This window comes from Rhinichthys klamathensis, unplaced genomic scaffold (assembly GCF_029890125.1).
Source record: "Rhinichthys klamathensis goyatoka isolate OS25496 unplaced genomic scaffold, OSU_Roscu_1.1 h1tg000362l_1, whole genome shotgun sequence".
NCBI classification, from domain to species: domain Eukaryota; kingdom Metazoa; phylum Chordata; class Actinopteri; order Cypriniformes; family Leuciscidae; genus Rhinichthys; species Rhinichthys klamathensis.
This window is the reverse complement of record NW_026606871.1, coordinates 676,735-693,339: the sequence shown is the minus strand read 5'-3', so window position 1 is coordinate 693,339 and position 16,605 is coordinate 676,735. Positions and strand designations below refer to the sequence as shown.

At 45.8% G+C, this 16,605-nt stretch overlaps 1 protein-coding gene across 1 annotated transcript; it reads left to right on the top strand.

Moving 5' to 3' along the window:
• Nucleotides 1–8,193: 8,193 nt before the first annotated feature.
• LOC130069361 (NACHT, LRR and PYD domains-containing protein 12-like) lies at nucleotides 8,194–16,456 on the top strand. Its single transcript, XM_056233200.1, has 6 exons — nucleotides 8,194–8,485; nucleotides 10,674–12,737; nucleotides 14,536–14,709; nucleotides 14,946–15,119; nucleotides 15,526–15,572; nucleotides 15,750–16,456. The coding sequence occupies exons 1-6, from the start codon at nucleotides 8,337–8,339 to the stop codon at nucleotides 16,295–16,297; spliced, it is 3,156 nt and encodes a 1,051-aa protein (XP_056089175.1). The 5' UTR covers nucleotides 8,194–8,336; the 3' UTR covers nucleotides 16,298–16,456.
• The last annotated feature ends 149 nt before the right edge of the window (nucleotides 16,457–16,605 follow it).

The window sequence follows — 16,605 nt, the reverse complement described above, 5'->3', positions numbered from 1 at the left end:
CGATTGTCTAAAAGACGCAGAACGCTCCAAATAGATTCTCAACGCCCTGACAGGGCAGAGAAGATTAACCTCCCCATCCTCAGCAGAAGAAGGAAGGGCTAATAGCGTAATAACTTGTGCTCTAAACGGCGTTGAGAGCACCTTGGGCAGATAACCAAGCCTGGGTTTGAGAATGACTCTGGAGTCATCCAATCCAAACTCCAAACATGCAGGACTCACTGAGAGGGCCTGCAAATCTCCCACTTGCTTGATAGATGCCAATGCCAACAGGAGAGCAGTCTTTAGCGAAAGTGGTTTTAGGTCAACCGACTGGAGCGGCTCAAAAGGTGGACCCCTCAGGGCCCTAAGGACCGTGGAGAGGTCCCAAGGCGGCACCGAAGGGGGCCTGGAGGGGTTAATCCTCCTAGCACCCTTCAGAAACTTTACCACCAGGTCATTCCTTCCCAGTGATTGGCCAGCCACCAGAGCATGGTGCGCTGCGATGGCTGCCACATACACTTTGAGCGTGGACGGGGTGCGGCCCGCGTCCAGTAGCTCCTGCAGGAAGGCGAGCACCACTGAAACCTCACAAGACTCTGGGTCAATACGATTTTTCGAGCACCAGCTGGAAAAACCCGACCACTTTAAAGCATAAAGGCGCCGAGTAGACGGGGCCCTTGCCTCAGAGATAGTGCTTAAGACCCTGTCAGGCAGGTCCCCGGATACCCGTTTAGGGGCCACACATGGAGGGCCCATAAGTCGGGTCGGGGATGCCACATCGTTCCGTTGGCCTGTGTGAGGAGATCCTTCCTCATCGGAACAGGCCAGGGGGTCGTGTCCGACAACTGAACCAGTTCCGGAAACCATGGTCAGGATTTCCAGAGAGGAGCCACCAGAAGGACTGGGCATCCGCTCTCCCTGACCCGCTCGATAACCTGTGGGATCATCGAGACGGGGGGAAACGCGTAAAGGGGGCGGCTGGGCCAGAGATGAGCCAGCGCATCCCTGTTTTTCGAGAAGAACACCCTGCAGTGGGTGTTGGCTCTTGAGGCGAAAAGGTCTACTTCGGCCTCGCCGAACCTCTCCCATATTAGTCTGACCGTCTGAGGGTTCAGGGACCACTCGCCTAGGGGAGTGTTGCCCCTTGAGAGCATATCGGCACCCACATTCTGGACGCCCGGGACATGCGCTGCTCTCAGAGAGCTCAGATTGGCTTGTGCCCACATGAGGAGGTCCCTCGCCATCACATACAGGTTGCCTGACCTGATGCACCCTGGCGATTTATGTAGGCCACCACAGACATGTTGTCTGTACGGATCAAGACGTGGTGACCCCTGAGGTTTGACAGAAAAGCTTTTAGGGCCAAACCAACCGCTTTCATTTCCAGACAGTTGATATGTAAGCTCTGCTCCGTGCTCAACCAGAGGCCGGAGGCAGGCTTGCCCTCGTGCAGCGCTCCCCAACCCATGTTGGATGCGTCTGTAAAAACCACTTTCCTCCTGGAAACTATCCCCATGGTCACCCCCTTGCAGTACCAGTCCTGAGCCCGCCAGGGAACCAGTGTTCTCAAACACCCTTGATTCACCATAATGCGCAGGCTGCCTGACTGCCATGCATGGGTTGGCACACGGCGTTTCAGCCAGTGCTGCAGCGGTCGCATGTGCAGTAATCCCAAGTGGAGTACTGATGATGCAGCTGCCATTAGACCAAGCAGTCTCTGAAACCTCTTCAGAGGCGCGCGCTCGCGCGCCCTGAATGCGGCTACCAGTGTCTGTACCGAGAGCGCGCGCTCTTGAGTGAGCCGCGCTTTCATTGTCACCGAGTCCAAAACCGTGCCCAGAAAGACCACAGTCTGGCTGGGATTCAGTTCGCTTTTGGCAACATTGATTGTGAGACCCAAGCATTTTAAATGACTGAGAATCAAATCCCTGTGCACTATTAGTTCGTCTCTCGACTGCGCTAGCACCAGCCAGTCGTCGAGATAATTCAGCACACGCACTCCCTGGCTTTTCAGCGGGGAGAGCGCCGCATCCATACATTTCGTGAATGTACGGGGTGCCAGAGCCAGACCGAACGGCAGAACGGTGTATTGATATGCCCTCCCTGTGAATGGCCTGTGACGAGGGTCGATCTGAATATGAAAGTATGCATCTTTCAGATCCATTGAAACAAACCAGTCCCCCGGGCGAACCTGCGCGAGAATCTGTTTGAGTGTTAACATTTTGAAAGGCCGTCTCATGAGAGCCCTGTTCAAACGCCTCAGATCTAGAATGGGTCTGAGCCCGCCGTCTTTCTTTGGTATTAGGAAATAGCGGCTGTAAAACCCCGAATACATTAGCGAGGGAGGGACTGACTCTATTGCTCCTTTTGCTAATAATTCTTGAACTTCGGTGCGAAGCACGTGATTCACGCCGCTTCTCACCGATGTCTCGATAACCGCCTGGAATTTCGGGGGTCTGCAAGCGAATTGGAGCGAGTAGCCTCGCTTTATAGTGTTTATGACCCAACTCGACACACCAGGGATGGCTTGCCAGGCCATCACTCGTGTGGCTAGGGCGTGACACACTGAATGGGGGGGACCGCCTAACATAGGGGGACCTGATACCCTTATAATGTGATTTGTGCACATACTGAGTGTTTGACTGACTATATAGGCTTTTGCCTGGGGGGAAGTCAGTGTTACAACAGGGCGGGGGCCGCCTAGTGGAGGGGGACCGTGAACCCGTGTGTTGTGATTGTGAAACATGCTCTTTTTGTGCTTTATTTGGGTCGCCGTGAAAACGGCGTTTGTTTGCAGAGACGCGCTCACTGCTGCGGGCCTGTTTACAATAATAAAATCCCCAGCCGCCTGAACTGAACAGGGAGCTGTGGGAAGTTTTGCTGGTTTCTTCGAGGGTGGTCCGGCTAGCGCGAGACACGAGCCCTCTCTCTTTCACCTCCGTGCTAGGACGACTTCGGAGGCGCCTGGTCGGCCGCGGCGCTGGGTCGAGGGCCTTGACGCCTGGGGAGCGGGTAGCGCTTAGCGGGCCTTGACTGGCGCTGGCTATCAGCCGCAGGGCGGGGCTGAGAGGCCTGTTTCGCCGGCTTGGCTGGATGAGGCGAAGGCGGAGGTTTGGGCTTGCTGGACGCGGAGCCCGAACGCTTCGGCAAGAAGTGTCGCATGGCCTGGGACGCTTTCTGTGCCTCCGTGTACCTCTCCGAGAATCCCTTCACCGCCGGGCCGAAGAGACCGGAGCTGGACACCGGAGCGTCGAGAAACCTCGTTTTGTCGGCATCCTTGATCTCGGTGAGGTTAAGCCACAGGTGGCGCTCGAGCACGACCAAACTAGCCATGTTTCTGCCGATGGCTTGTGCTGTAGACTTAGTAGCCCGCAGCGCTAAGTCCGTAGCACTCCTCAGGTCCCGAAACGTCTCCGGGTCCGGGCCAGCCTCGTCCATGGACCGGAGGAGTTTGGCCTGGTAGACCTGCAACACGGCCATCGTGTGCAGGGCCGATGCAGCCTGGCCGGAGGCGGCGTACGCGCGTCCAGCGAGGGCTGAGGTGTTACGGCAGGGTTTGTTGGGATGAGCGGCTCTAGCTCGCCAGCTAACTGCAGAGCTCGGGCAAAGATGAGCTGCCACGGCCTCTTCGAGGGGCGGCAAAGACTCATAACCCTTTTCCGCTGCGCCATCCACGGAGGAGAGCGTCGCGGAAACTGCGGATCCCACACGTGCTGAGTATGGAGCGCGCCAGGCCTTGGTTAGCTCCTCGTGGACCTCGGGGAAAAATGGCGCCGATTTGTGACGCGGGGCCTGCTGGCGCCCCTCCAGAAACCATCCATCCAGCCGACTACGAGGCGGCTCCTCGGGCGAGGCCCACTCGAGGTCGAGGTCCGCGACGGCCTTCGTCAGGATCCGAAGCATCTCGGCGTCGGAGTTCGTCCTGGTCGCTAATCCGCTGGCCACCGATTGAGAAGCGGCGACGGGGTCGAGAGAGCCCGGCCACTCGTCCTCAGAAGCGGCGATGGATAAGCTGTCGTCGCGCTCGAGAGATCCGCCGAAGGAGACGAGGCCCGCCACGTGAGGGGGGGGGGGGGGCGCTGGTCTCCTGCGAACAGGACCGGTGATGGCGTTTGAGTCGGAGAAAGTGAAGCACGCGGGGACGCGGCCGGCGTGCGTTCACAAATCTCCATACCCTCCGGTTGCCGTTGGCTGCGACGCTTCTTCTTCCTTGGAACGGAAAGCAGGGATGAAGCGGCGTCGCCGTCCCGGGAGAGAGCTAGCCGATTGCGCAGCGCGGATATAGGCATGCAGTCACAGGCCTCAGATCCGCCGGCAGAGAGAGCATTCTCTGCGTGGTCGATCCCCAGGCAGGAAATGCAGCTCGTGTGCTGGTCTGCCTCGTGCAGACGGCCTCCGCACGTGGCGCAGGATGGACGAGGCATACTGAAAAGAATGTTAGCAATATAGAACAAAGGATATAATGTCGCCGGATAGCCACAGGTGAGACGGCGTCAGGAGAAATCGACGTGCAGGCGAAGTCTGCTGAAGAGAAGCACGCTCAGGCTGAAAGGCTTGTTCGACGGCGAATGCTACAGTAAAAAGCTCAGGGACATGTGTACTGTCGCTGAAGGAGTAAAATCTGCCAGAATGGCGAATTCGGGGGTCTATATAGGCAGGGCACGCCCCCTCGGCGGGCTCTGACGTTGGGCTAGCTTATTCGTTGTGCCTCAGAGTCGCCCGTGCCATTGGATGTGCAGTTGCTGCAGCACAGCCTATGAGCGGGTCAGACGCTCAGGGGGCTGGCTGTGCAGCTGCAAATGCGTTTTACATATAAGCTTCAGTAAATCGAGGAAAGGGAGTTTCCCCACTGCGTATAGCTACGCAATACGAAGTGACCGTTCGAAAGGGAACCATTGACTTCCATTGTATTTTCCCTATACCGGAAGTCAATGTGTGCCGTCAACTGTCTGGTTACAAACATTCTTTAAAATATCATATTTTGTGTTCGGCAGAAGAAAGAAACTCACACAGGTTTGAAACAATTTAAGTAAATGAGGACATAATTTAAATTTTTGGGTATATCGCTTTAAAATGATTATGACTGATATGTTTATGGATATTGTCTTCACCTGGTGTTCAGATGAGAACTGTATTGTACAGATGATATTCAAATTACAGAGAATCGCAGGGTTTATTTTCTGAAATAATTGGGAAAATCCCACTGGAATTTTGTCAAGGAATCCAGGGTGATGCTAACTTCGTTAAATTAATAACTATGCGTTTTGGATTAGAAACATGATATTGATTATGATATTAACACAGATGGGACATACATAGACTACTTGGTTTAAATAAACGAAACGAATACATTTAAATACTGTATATTTATAATTAGTGTGTTTGAATTAGATGTGTACTGTGTTCCCTACAAAAAAATACAGTGAAAGAGGCACTTTGCTTGAAATCTTTGACATACTGATTTGGTAAAGTTTGTAAAGCCATTTTCAAAACCACGATCTGATTGGACAGTTTGTTGTCATCCAGTTTCTGTTCTGCAGATTTGAGTTTGCAATGAAGACACACATTCAAGCAACTAATTCACATGAAGACTATATGTGTGAGGGATAAGATGATCTCTGTCATTCCTTTAGTGCTTCTTACTGAGTCATAAACATACACAAACACATATGATGTCTCTATGGTGTCTCTATGTCACGTTTGTTTTCGAGTGATTCTGAGTCACTCACTTTTAAAAATAGCAAAATGTAAAAATGCTATACGTATGAAATTAGGTATAGGCCTACTCGAGTTATGGCCAGTATAAGTGAAGAAGATCGTCTCCAAGACTATCTGAGAAATGCACACGGATATCAGCATCATGTTCTGTACGCAGTGACAACACTTATCCTTATACATTTAGTTAGGTATAGATCAGTGTCTGAGTGAGAAGGGACTTCATGATAGAAAATGTGGTCGTAGTCGGTGTAGGACCATGTATTTTGTTCAAATCTACAGTATGAACTGGAAGAGCTGTGCAGTTTCACAAAGCCTTCATTATAATGCATGGAATGAAAAAATAAAACATTAGACGACCATATCTTGCAATCCCTTAAGTTATTGTTTTGTTAAATTAAGCTGGTCTAAGGCTAACACACCCAACAACATAAAACGAAATGTATTGGTTGATTATCCACGGCTGGAGAGTCAGGTATGAATTATGAATTAAATGATTCGTGAAATGTTATAACTTCATATCACCATAGTTTCAGTATGACACGCTTGTCATTTAAAGACCATAGACTGTGTTAAAGATCCACTGGATGGCGCCATTTCTCAATCCACTGAACTATTTGTCATTATATTTGTTGGTATTGTGTTTCTAATGACAAAAGTACGCTTTGTTTGTCGAAAAGTTCCTCCAACTAGTTGTTTGTTGTTGTCACCACTCACTCTTATTCATCTCCATTAGTCATGGATTTCCAACTTGAGCTAGTATTTTCTCAGAAACTTGGAGGATCTGAAACCAAAAAACATGACCCTTCAATTTTATGCGTGACCGACAGTATTCTTCATACACGGCTGCACTACTCGACAGTCACCGATGCTTGACACTTTACCTAAAAAACTATCAGTTCGCTTGGCTGAGACATAGTAATTGTGTAAAAATGTACATAGGCTACTACTAACAGAAAGTCCAACAAATACTGAGTCATTCCGGCTTACAGCATGGTGAAATCTGGAAGTTTTTCCTAATAGGGTGTTTTTGTCGCAACAAAAGGCACACAATAAGTGTGAGAAAGCAGAAGAAACTTCACGAGTGAGCTCGAGCTGTGTGTGTTTGGACTTCAGACTAATGAAGTGCGACCACCTGATTCGACAGACAGGAATAAGGGGCTCAAGTTTATTTACGATTGTCTGGGTGTGACCCTGTTTTTTTTTTTTTTTTTTTTTGTTGAGAGGTAAGTTTCCATAACTTGATTTTTGATAAATAACGGTTTTGTCGGTATACCCTGTGGGAAAAATCCCATTTTTTCAGATTCGATCGCTATGCAGACAGTCGAGACAGATCAGCATTGTACGACTAGTTGTGTTTAGTTTCAGATATCTAAATTGAACCATAACCGCTATTGAAGTGAACGAGAATGCTAATCTCTGTGGTATAGACTATTAGTTTGTGCGTTCATTTACTTGATTTAACACTATTCTAAAGGAAAAGATGTAAGGTAAAAAAAAAAAAAAAATCCCTTAATGTTTCTTAGAAAAACAGGATTTCCATGCATGCAAGTTTTAAGAGGAAACAGCTGTTTGGGGTTCATAAAAGTTCATAGATACTTTTCAAACTAAAATCAGAACGCTCTTCTGATTTAATGACAAATAAGTCCGTCCACGATTAAGGATTCTCTCTCTCTCTCTCTCTCTCTCTCTCTCTCTCTCTCTCTCTCTCTCTCTCTCTCTCTCTCTCTCTCTCTCTCTCTCTCTCTCTCTGTGTGTGTGTGTGTGTGTGTGTCTGTGTGCATCCTTGTCAAAAGAATTAATAAAAATGGGACTACCAAAAAATGGGAAAATTTTTAGTGGTCTTTTAACGGTGTTTTTAACCACAAACCACTGGTCAGGAAATTAGCAAGAATTGCACAAATACTGTAAAGTAATTTTACAACGGAATAGCCTTTCCCAACTTACAGACAGCTCTTTTTGCTGGAGTCAGTGTTGTACCACTTAACGTTAATGGCTTCAAACATTTCACGAGTAGTTGAAAAATGTCTGCTAGTTCATTTGAGTTCAATATGAGACCAAATATTCACTATAGGGTTCAAATCTGGACTCTGACCAAGGCCAAAACATGAGCCTGATGGACTTGTTCTCAAACCAGTTCTTGGTTGTCTGATGCAGTTTGGGCAGCGGCATCGTCTTGTTGAAACATAACATCTGATCATTCCTCTTTCAATAAGAACTTTTCATTTGTGGGAAGCAGCAAGTCATTCTACAATATTCTCCTGTACAAAGCATTAAATTACGTTTCACAATGAAGTAGCTAACCAATACCAGCAGCTAAAAAGCCTCCTTTTCCTCCATGATTCACTGTGGTAGACATGCATTTATTATTATATTCCTCAGTAGATTCACCATGCAACTCATGTTTCATTGTGATTCATCACTCCACACACAACTTCCCATATTCTGCCAAAAACTCAAGAAATTTGCTCGAATTTCCTTATTTCCTTGCCATTTTTTTTGCCCAGGAGTGCTATGTATATTGCATTATCAGCATTTATAGATCAGCATTTAGGATGACAGTTGTATAACATTGACTTTATGCCAGATATGTATTACAGACCTTATGCCAGCCCCTTCTGAGGAGCAGCAGTGCCTCTAAAATGAGTTTCCATGAAAAGAGCGAGGAAGGAGTTTCTGTTCAGGCTAAAAGTGCAGGAACTCCAGGACCCAGCTGTGTGTCTATGAAGAGTGACGTATCTATGGGCATGCCACCTGAATTCAGCGGGCAAGCAGTGACCTCTGACCCCAAGTGAGAAACAAAATTAAATCATAATAATTTATACAGTACAGACGGATAAACATAGGCACACTTCCTTTCCATAGTCTATCTGTAAGCATATTCACAAAGCTTTAGCATGTGGCTGTGTAATAAAGCTGCCGTCGGCAAATTTTTTTTGATCATATTCAGTGAAATCGACACTATAATCTGACAGAACAACATAAATAAAGTGGTTTTAGAAAAAATCCACCGCTCCCGGATCATCGGGTCCAATCAGCGCAGGGCGGTGTGAGATCGCCTGAAGTTCGCGCAGTAACGAAGAGTGATGGCGGAACACTAACAAATCAAGTAAGCCCATTTACAGTATAAATGACGTTAGCAATTGCAATCTATCGGTAGATTAGCCAGGGTAGCATACCTCCAAATACTCCATGGTGTTGATGGATGCTGATGAAACGGGCGCGTTCACTGAAAATCTGGTGCACACGCACTCGAGCATGAACTCGGCGGGAGGGTATTCTTTGATAGTGGGGGAGGGGCATGAGAGTTGTAAACATTCAAAATTTTGCCTAAGTCCACTCAATCTGCCAGACTTGCCGACTGCAGCTTTAATGAAAAGTGACAGTCCAATGAAAAACCTGATACAACATTGGCAACGTTTACATGCAACCAAATAATCCGTTAGTAATCGGATTGACGGCTCAATCGGACTGAAAAGCATTCATGTAAACACCTTAATCGATCCGGTTGAGCTTGATCCGAATGAAATTTCGATCCAATCGAAAGGGGTGGTTTATTCCTTTTCTAATCCGATCGTGAGAACATGTAAACACTTGATCAGATTAAAAACCGAAAATGATAGGATTGTGAATGCGTAATAGCATAATGACGTATGTCGTTGCGAACGAGCTGTTTCTCCTGTTGAATAAAGTGTCATATAAATGAGGTCCCGTCATTCCAAAATTCTTCTTTCACTGCGTCTGTGAAGTGGAGCAGGACAACGTCCCACCAGTCTTTGTATTGGATTCTCATCCACAGACAACTGGTTTTGAGTGATAAATGCAAGCAGCGCGGCAAAAAGGTTCATATGCTCATTGTCTCCAAATTATGACCAGAGACGGATATTAAGTCTGTTGTTTAAAACTAATTTGGAGAATGGTTATTATGCGCAAACAGCGGGAAACTCTGTATATTCGTGCAGGGTGCGCATGTCAAAATCAATTCCGATTTAAAGCTTGTGACATAAACGCGCACATCAACTTCAACTACGATCACTTTATTTAGTGTTCATGTAAACACTACGTTCGGATTCATCAATCGGAATGAATTCAGTCCGATTGAAACAAAAGGTGTGCATGTAAGGCAAGTATGCAAATATGATTAGCTCACACTCACACTTTGGTAACACTTTACTTGAAGGGGTGTGCATAAGACTAACATGACACCTTCATAATCATGACATGACACATGTTATGAATATAAAGGAAGTTTTATGCATGTTTGTGACAACTGTCATTAAGTGTCATTCGCTCAATTATGACATTTTTAATGCAAATATGACATTGTTTGAGATGTCTTTGTTATGACACCTTGACATAAACAAATACATCATAACCTGTCAGTGTCTTTGTCATGACAACTTAACATTACTAAGACAACACAATCTGTCATAAACATGACATAGCAGATTAATTATCAAAAATAAGAAACCACTTAGCTTTATTGGTTAACATTACATTAAACTGTCAGGTGTCTGGTTTTGACATTGGCTATCATGAAGCCATTATAACTGTTTAATGACAAATTCAATTTGTACCACTGTAGTTGAGGTCACGAAAAATATTCATGACACAGTTATAATGGCCTCATGACAGCCAATGTCAAAACCAACCACATGACAGTTTAACTTAATTTAATGTCAAGTTGTCATGACAAAGACACTGACAGGTTATGATGTTATGGTTTATGTCAAGGTGTCATAACAAAGACATCTTAAACAATGTCATATTTGCATTCAAAATGTCATAATTGAGCGAAAGACACTTAATGACAGTTGTCATAAACATGCAAAAACCCTACTTCATATTCATGACATATGTCATGTCATGGTTATGAAGGTGTCATGTCAGTCTTATGTACACCCCTTCAAGTAAAGTGTTACCCACACTTTTAAGTGCATGCGATGTTACCAGATAACACATCTAAAGTCTCTCTGCAGGGATTTGCTCCAGGTTCGTTCCACATGTGGAGTGTGTGAGCAGGTTCTGAGAGATCCAGTCTCGATTTCCTGTAGACATAGTTTCTGCAAAACGTGTATCAGCTGCTACTGGACTAAGTCCAGTCCATCAGAAGACTTTGACTGTCCTCAGTGCAGGAAGAGATCTAGAACACGGCCCATTCTACAAACAGATAAAGTCTCGGGAGGATCCAGATCTGCTGGTTCTGCTCTTTGTTACACAAAAGCAGCCTGGCTGAAGGAGTCTAAAAACCTGCAGCCGGTGGTGGATGATGTCCTGCAGAGAGTCAAAGAGAGACACAAAACCAGCATGAGGAACAAGTATGAGAACTTATTTGAGGGAATCAGACGACAGGAGAATCAAACCCTCCTGAATAGGATCTACACACAGCTCTATATCATAGAGGGAGAGAGTGAAGGGGTGAATGAAGAACATGAAGTGTTACAGATGGAGAAAACACCCAGGACACAACATTCACAAGACACTCAAATCCACTGCAATGACATCTTTAAATCCTTAACTGAACTAGGATGTGAGGGGAATGACACAATAAAGACTGTTCTTACTAAAGGCGTTGCTGGAATTGGAAAAACAGTGTCTGTGCAGAAATTCATTCTGGACTGGGCTGAAGGAAAAGCTAATCAGGATGTTGATTTCATGTTTGTGCTTCCATTTCGAGAGTTGAACTTGATTAAAGATCATCAGTACAGTATTCGCAAACTTCTGCTCGACTTTCTTCCTGAACTTCAAGATGTGGACTCAAAGATTTATGATGAATGTAAAATGGTGTTCATCTTTGATGGTCTGGATGAAAGCCGAATTACACTGACGTTTTCAGACGGACAGAAAGTTTCTGATGTGAATGAGTCTTCATCAGTGGGTGTGTTGATGTCAAATCTCATTAGAGGAGAGCTGCTTTCATCTGCTCTCATCTGGATCACCTCCAGACCAGCAGCGGCCAATCAGATCCCTTCAGATTGCATTAACCGGGTGACAGAAATTCAGGGATTCAATGACCCTCAGAAGGAGGAATATTTCCGGAAGAGGATCAGCGATCAGCATCAAGCCAGCAGAATTATCTCACACATCAGAAGATCAAGAAGCCTCCACATCATGTGCCACATACCCGTCTTCTGCTGGATCTCATCCACTGTGCTTCAGAACATCCTGAAACAAGACGACAGTGCAGAAATCCCTCAAACTCTGACTGAAATGTACATCCACTTCTTGATCATTCAGATAAACATCAGGAATCAGAAGTATGATGAGAGAGATCCGGGAAGACTCCTGGAGAGCAACAGGGAAGTGATTTTGAGACTTGCGGAACTTGCTTTCGAACAGCTCAAGAAGGGCAACATCATGTTCTATGAGGAGGATCTGAGGGAATGCGGGATAGATGTCATTGACGCCTCAGTGTATTCTGGGATTTGCACTGAGATATTTAAAGAAGAGTCTGTGATTCATCAGAGGAAAGTCTATTGCTTCGTGCATTTGAGCTTTCAGGAGTTTCTGGCGGCTGTTTACGTGTTTTATTGTTATGTAATTAACACTGTGGGGGCACTAAGGTTTTTTGATTCCCTGCATAATTTGCTCAGAGGAGCTGTAGATAAAGCCTTAGAAAGCGAGAATGGACACCTGGATCTTTTCCTCCGGTTCCTGCTGGGCATCTCACTGGAGTCCAATCAGAAACTCTTAAAGGATCTACTGACTAACACTCACAGCTGTTCAAGGAGCATTGAGAAAACAACTGCTTGTATTAAAGACAAAATTAAACATGGACATAATCTTTCAGCTGATAGATCCATCAATCTTTATCTTTGTCTCTTTGAAATGAAAGATCAGACTCTGTACAGAGAGATCCAGGAGTTTCTGAAATCAGACAAATACTCAGAGAAGAAACTCTCTTCTGCACTTTGCTCAACAATCGCCTACATGTTTCAGATGTCAGACGAGGTGCTGGAGGAGCTTAATCCCAAGACATTTAATACATCGGAAGAAGGTCGAAGAAAACTCTTACCAGCTGTGAAGAACTGCAGAAAAGCTCTGTGAGTGTTAAATTATCATATTACTTAATTGAATGTTTTTTTTTATATAATTTGCATAAATTTACATTTTACAACTTTGCAGATTTTCCCTTATTAAACTCTACTAAGACTTAAATCTCTGCCAGTCTTAAAAGTTATCAAGTTGTTTTGAGTGAGCTTGTGAGATGTGGCTACTGTAGTAGGCTGAGAGTTTGGGGTGTGGCTACTGTAGCAGGCGGAGAGTTTGGGGGCGTGGCTACTGTAGCAGGCGGAGAGTTTGGGGTGTGGCTACTGTAGCAGGCGGAGAGTTTGGGGGCGTGGCTACTGTAGCAGGCGGAGAGTTTGGGGGTGTGGCTACTGTAGCAGGCGGAGAGTTTGGGGGCGTGGCTACTGTAGCAGGCGGAGAGTTTGGGGGTGTGGCTACTGTAGCAGGCTGAGAGTTTGGGGGTGTGGCTACTGTAGCAGGCTGAGAGTTTGGGGGTGTGGCTACTGTAGCAGGAGGAGAGTTTGGGGGTGAGGCTACTGTAGCAGGCTGAGAGTTTGGGATGTGGCTACTGTAGCAGGAGGAGAGTTTGGGGCGTGGCTACTGTAGCAGGCGGAGAGTTTGGGGGTGTGGCTACTGTAGCAGGCTGAGAGTTTGGGGGTGTGGCTACTGTAGCAGGAGGAGAGTTTGGGGGTGTGGCTACTGTAGCAGGCTGAGAGTTTGGGGGTGTGGCTACTGTAGCAGGAGGAGAGTTTGGGGGTGTGGCTACTGTAGCAGGCTGAGAGTTTGGGATGTGGCTACTGTAGCAGGCGGAGAGTTTGGGATGTGGCTACTGTAGCAGGCGGAGAGTTTGGGGGTGTGGCTACTGTAGCAGGCTGAGAGTTTGGGATGTGGCTACTGTAGCAGGCGGAGAGTTTGGGGTGTGGCTACTGTAGCAGGCTGAGAGTTTGGGGGTGTGGCTACTGTAGCAGGCGGAGAGTTTGGGGTGTGGCTACTGTAGCAGGCTGAGAGTTTGGGGGTGTGGCTACTGTAGCAGGCTGAGAGTTTGGGGGTGTGGCTACTGTAGCAGGCTGAGAGTTTGGGGTGTGGCTACTGTAGCAGGCTGAGAGTTTGGGGTGTGGCTACTGTAGCAGGCTGAGAGTTTGGGGGTGTGGCTACTGTAGCAGGCTGAGAGTTTGGGATGTGGCTACTGTAGCAGGCGGAGAGTTTGGGGTGTGGCTACTGTAGCAGGTGGAGAGTTTGGGGCATGGCTACTTTAGCATGCTTAGAGTTTGGGGTGTTGCTACTGTAGTAGGCTGAGAGTTTGGGGGTGTGGCTACTGTAGCAGGCAGATAGTTTTGGCCATGGCTACTGTAATAGGGGGAGAGTTTGGGATGTGGAGGTGGAGAGTTTGGGGCGTGGCTACTGTAACAGGCAGATAGTTTTGGGTGTGGCTACTGTAGTAGGCTGGGTGTTTGGGGTGTGGCTACTGTAGCAGGCAGATAGTTTTGGGCATAGCTACTGTAGTAGGTGGAGAGTTTGGGGCGTGGCTACTGTAACAGGCAGATAGTTTTGGATGTGGCTGGCTACTGTAGTAGGCTGGGTGTTTGGGGTGTGGCTACTGTAACAGGCAGATAGTTTTGGGCATAGCTACTGTAGTAGATGGAGAGTTTGGGGCGTGTTTACTGTAGCAGGCGGTCTATAGCCGTGTTTAGCCGGTGTAGGACCACGATTGACATGTTACATGGGAAAAGACATTCTGCTTCGGTTACAAAAGTGCAAGCCAAAATTTCTTGAGTTTAGACCTTCAAAAGTTAAATAGGTGATGAATTTGAAATGTGTTTTGTTCTCTTATAGTCTTGCTGACTGTAATCTCACTGATAAATCTTGTGAGATTGTGGCCTCAGCTCTACAGTCATCAAACTCAGTACTGAGAGAGCTGGACCTGAGTAACAATGACCTGCAGGATGCAGGAGTGAAGCTTCTCTCTGATGGACTGAAGAGTCCAAACTGTCAACTAGAGAAACTGAGGTTTCTAAGAGTTTTTTACAGTTAAATTATAAAAAAAAAAAAAAAATCCTGTGTGAAAGTTACATGTAAGCTGTCCATATGGTTCCAGACACAGTCACTTTTAATATCTGGTCTAATACTATATGTAAATTACCACATGTACAACAGTTCTAAAAAACTGTCTTAAACTGTTCTAAAAACAGTGTGTGTGTATGTGTGTGTTTGAAGATTATCTGACTTTTGATATGCATGTTTAGATTATCTGGCTGTATGGTGACAGAGGAAGGCTGTTGTTGTTTGGCCTCAGCTCTGAGTTCAAACCCAACACACCTGAGAGAGTTGGATCTGAGCTACAATTGCCCAGGACACTCCGGAGTCAAGATGCTCTCGGATCGACTGAACCACCCAGACTGCACACTGGAGATACTCAAGTATGTAGACCTGAAATTGTGTAGAGTACATTAGGGGTGTATATCACTAAATTATGCAATTTTTGCCGATACCACAACACATGCCATGATAGGATAACCGATTTAATTAGATTCAGGGGTATATTGATCAATATATCGATAATACAATATTATGTGTCTATTTTACAGTTTTTTTTCAGTTTTTTTTTATTAACTTACAAATGCAACCAAAACACATAACATGAACATTTAACTGAAATGTGCAAATCATTGGGACATCCACAACAAAAAATACACTTTAGTTTTTTTTAATATAGAAAAACAGAGGGGGAAAAAGCAATAACAAGTGTCAACATGCAAACTCTGGACAAGTGATAGAAGGTGGTGGTGAAGACCATTTTTACATGCCTTCTTCTGTGTTGTTTAGTTTGGACCACAGAGAGTCCTTCAGGATCACACCAGGACTGCGGAAATGTAGGTTCTCGCTCTGACACACACTTCATGCACATTCAGTTTTTTTCAGTTCAATATTATTGTGCTTTTATTGCTCAAATTATCCAAAAGTAGTCATAGAAGACCAAAGTGCCAAAGACAAATATGACAAAATCAAAGATCTTTAGTGATATCACTGATGTTTTAATCTCTCTTCAGATTCCTGTCATCTCGCATTCGATCAAAACACAGTGAACACTCATCTCATTCTGTCTGAGAACAACAAAAAGGCAACATATTTGGAAGAGGAGCAGCCTTATCCTGATCATCCAGAAAGATTTGAGCATTACGAGCAGGTTCTGTGTGGAGAGAGTCTGACTGGACGCTGTTACTGGGAGGCTGAATGGAGTGGCTGGAGTCATATAGCAGTCACATATCGAGGTATCAACAGGAAAGGAGGGAGCGACTGCAGGTTTGGACTCAACGAAAAGTCCTGGAGTCTGGTCTGCTCTGGTAAAAATTACTATGCCAGGCATAATAATGCAAGAACTGACGTACCCGCACCCTCGTCATGTTCTCACATTATAGGAGTGTACCTAGATCAGCCAGCTGGCTCTTTGTCTTTTTACAGTGTTTCCTCTGAAACAGGCAAAATGATTCACATTTACACCTTCCACTGCACATTCACTGAGCCCCTCTATGCAGGATTTGGTGTTGGGGTTGACAGCGGCTCTTCAGTGTGTTTATGTGAAATGCAGAAGATGTGAGGCAGGTGTGTCAAACATCCAGACCGCGGGCCAAATACAGCCTGTGGAGGATTTTTTTTTTTAATCACGCAACATTTGTGCTAAAATATGCTTAAATTATTTATTTATTATGTTAGTGTGATATTTAATCTGTGTGCCATACACAAAGAAACTCTGGTTATTTATATTATTATAAATGGCATATTTCAGAGAGAGTTCAATGCTTGAGAAGTGTTTTCTACCAGTGCATAACTTACATTTGACTGTTATATTCTTAATTGGAAATAAGTGAATATAAATAATAACTTTGTGCTGGTATATCTATTTTG

What these genes read in the sequence shown, in the direction of transcription:
- LOC130069361 (XM_056233200.1), top strand. Translation starts at nt 8,337, where the DNA reads ATGAGTTTCCATGAAAAGAGCGAGGAAGGAGTTTCTGTTCAGGCTAAA. An exon ending in AAGAACTGCAGAAAAGCTCT is followed by an intron (nt 12,738 to 14,535) that starts GTGAGTGTTAAA and finishes GTTCTCTTATAG; the next exon opens with TCTTGCTGACTGTAATCTCA. An exon ending in TGCACACTGGAGATACTCAA is followed by an intron (nt 15,120 to 15,525) that starts GTATGTAGACCT and finishes TGTGTTGTTTAG; the next exon opens with TTTGGACCACAGAGAGTCCT.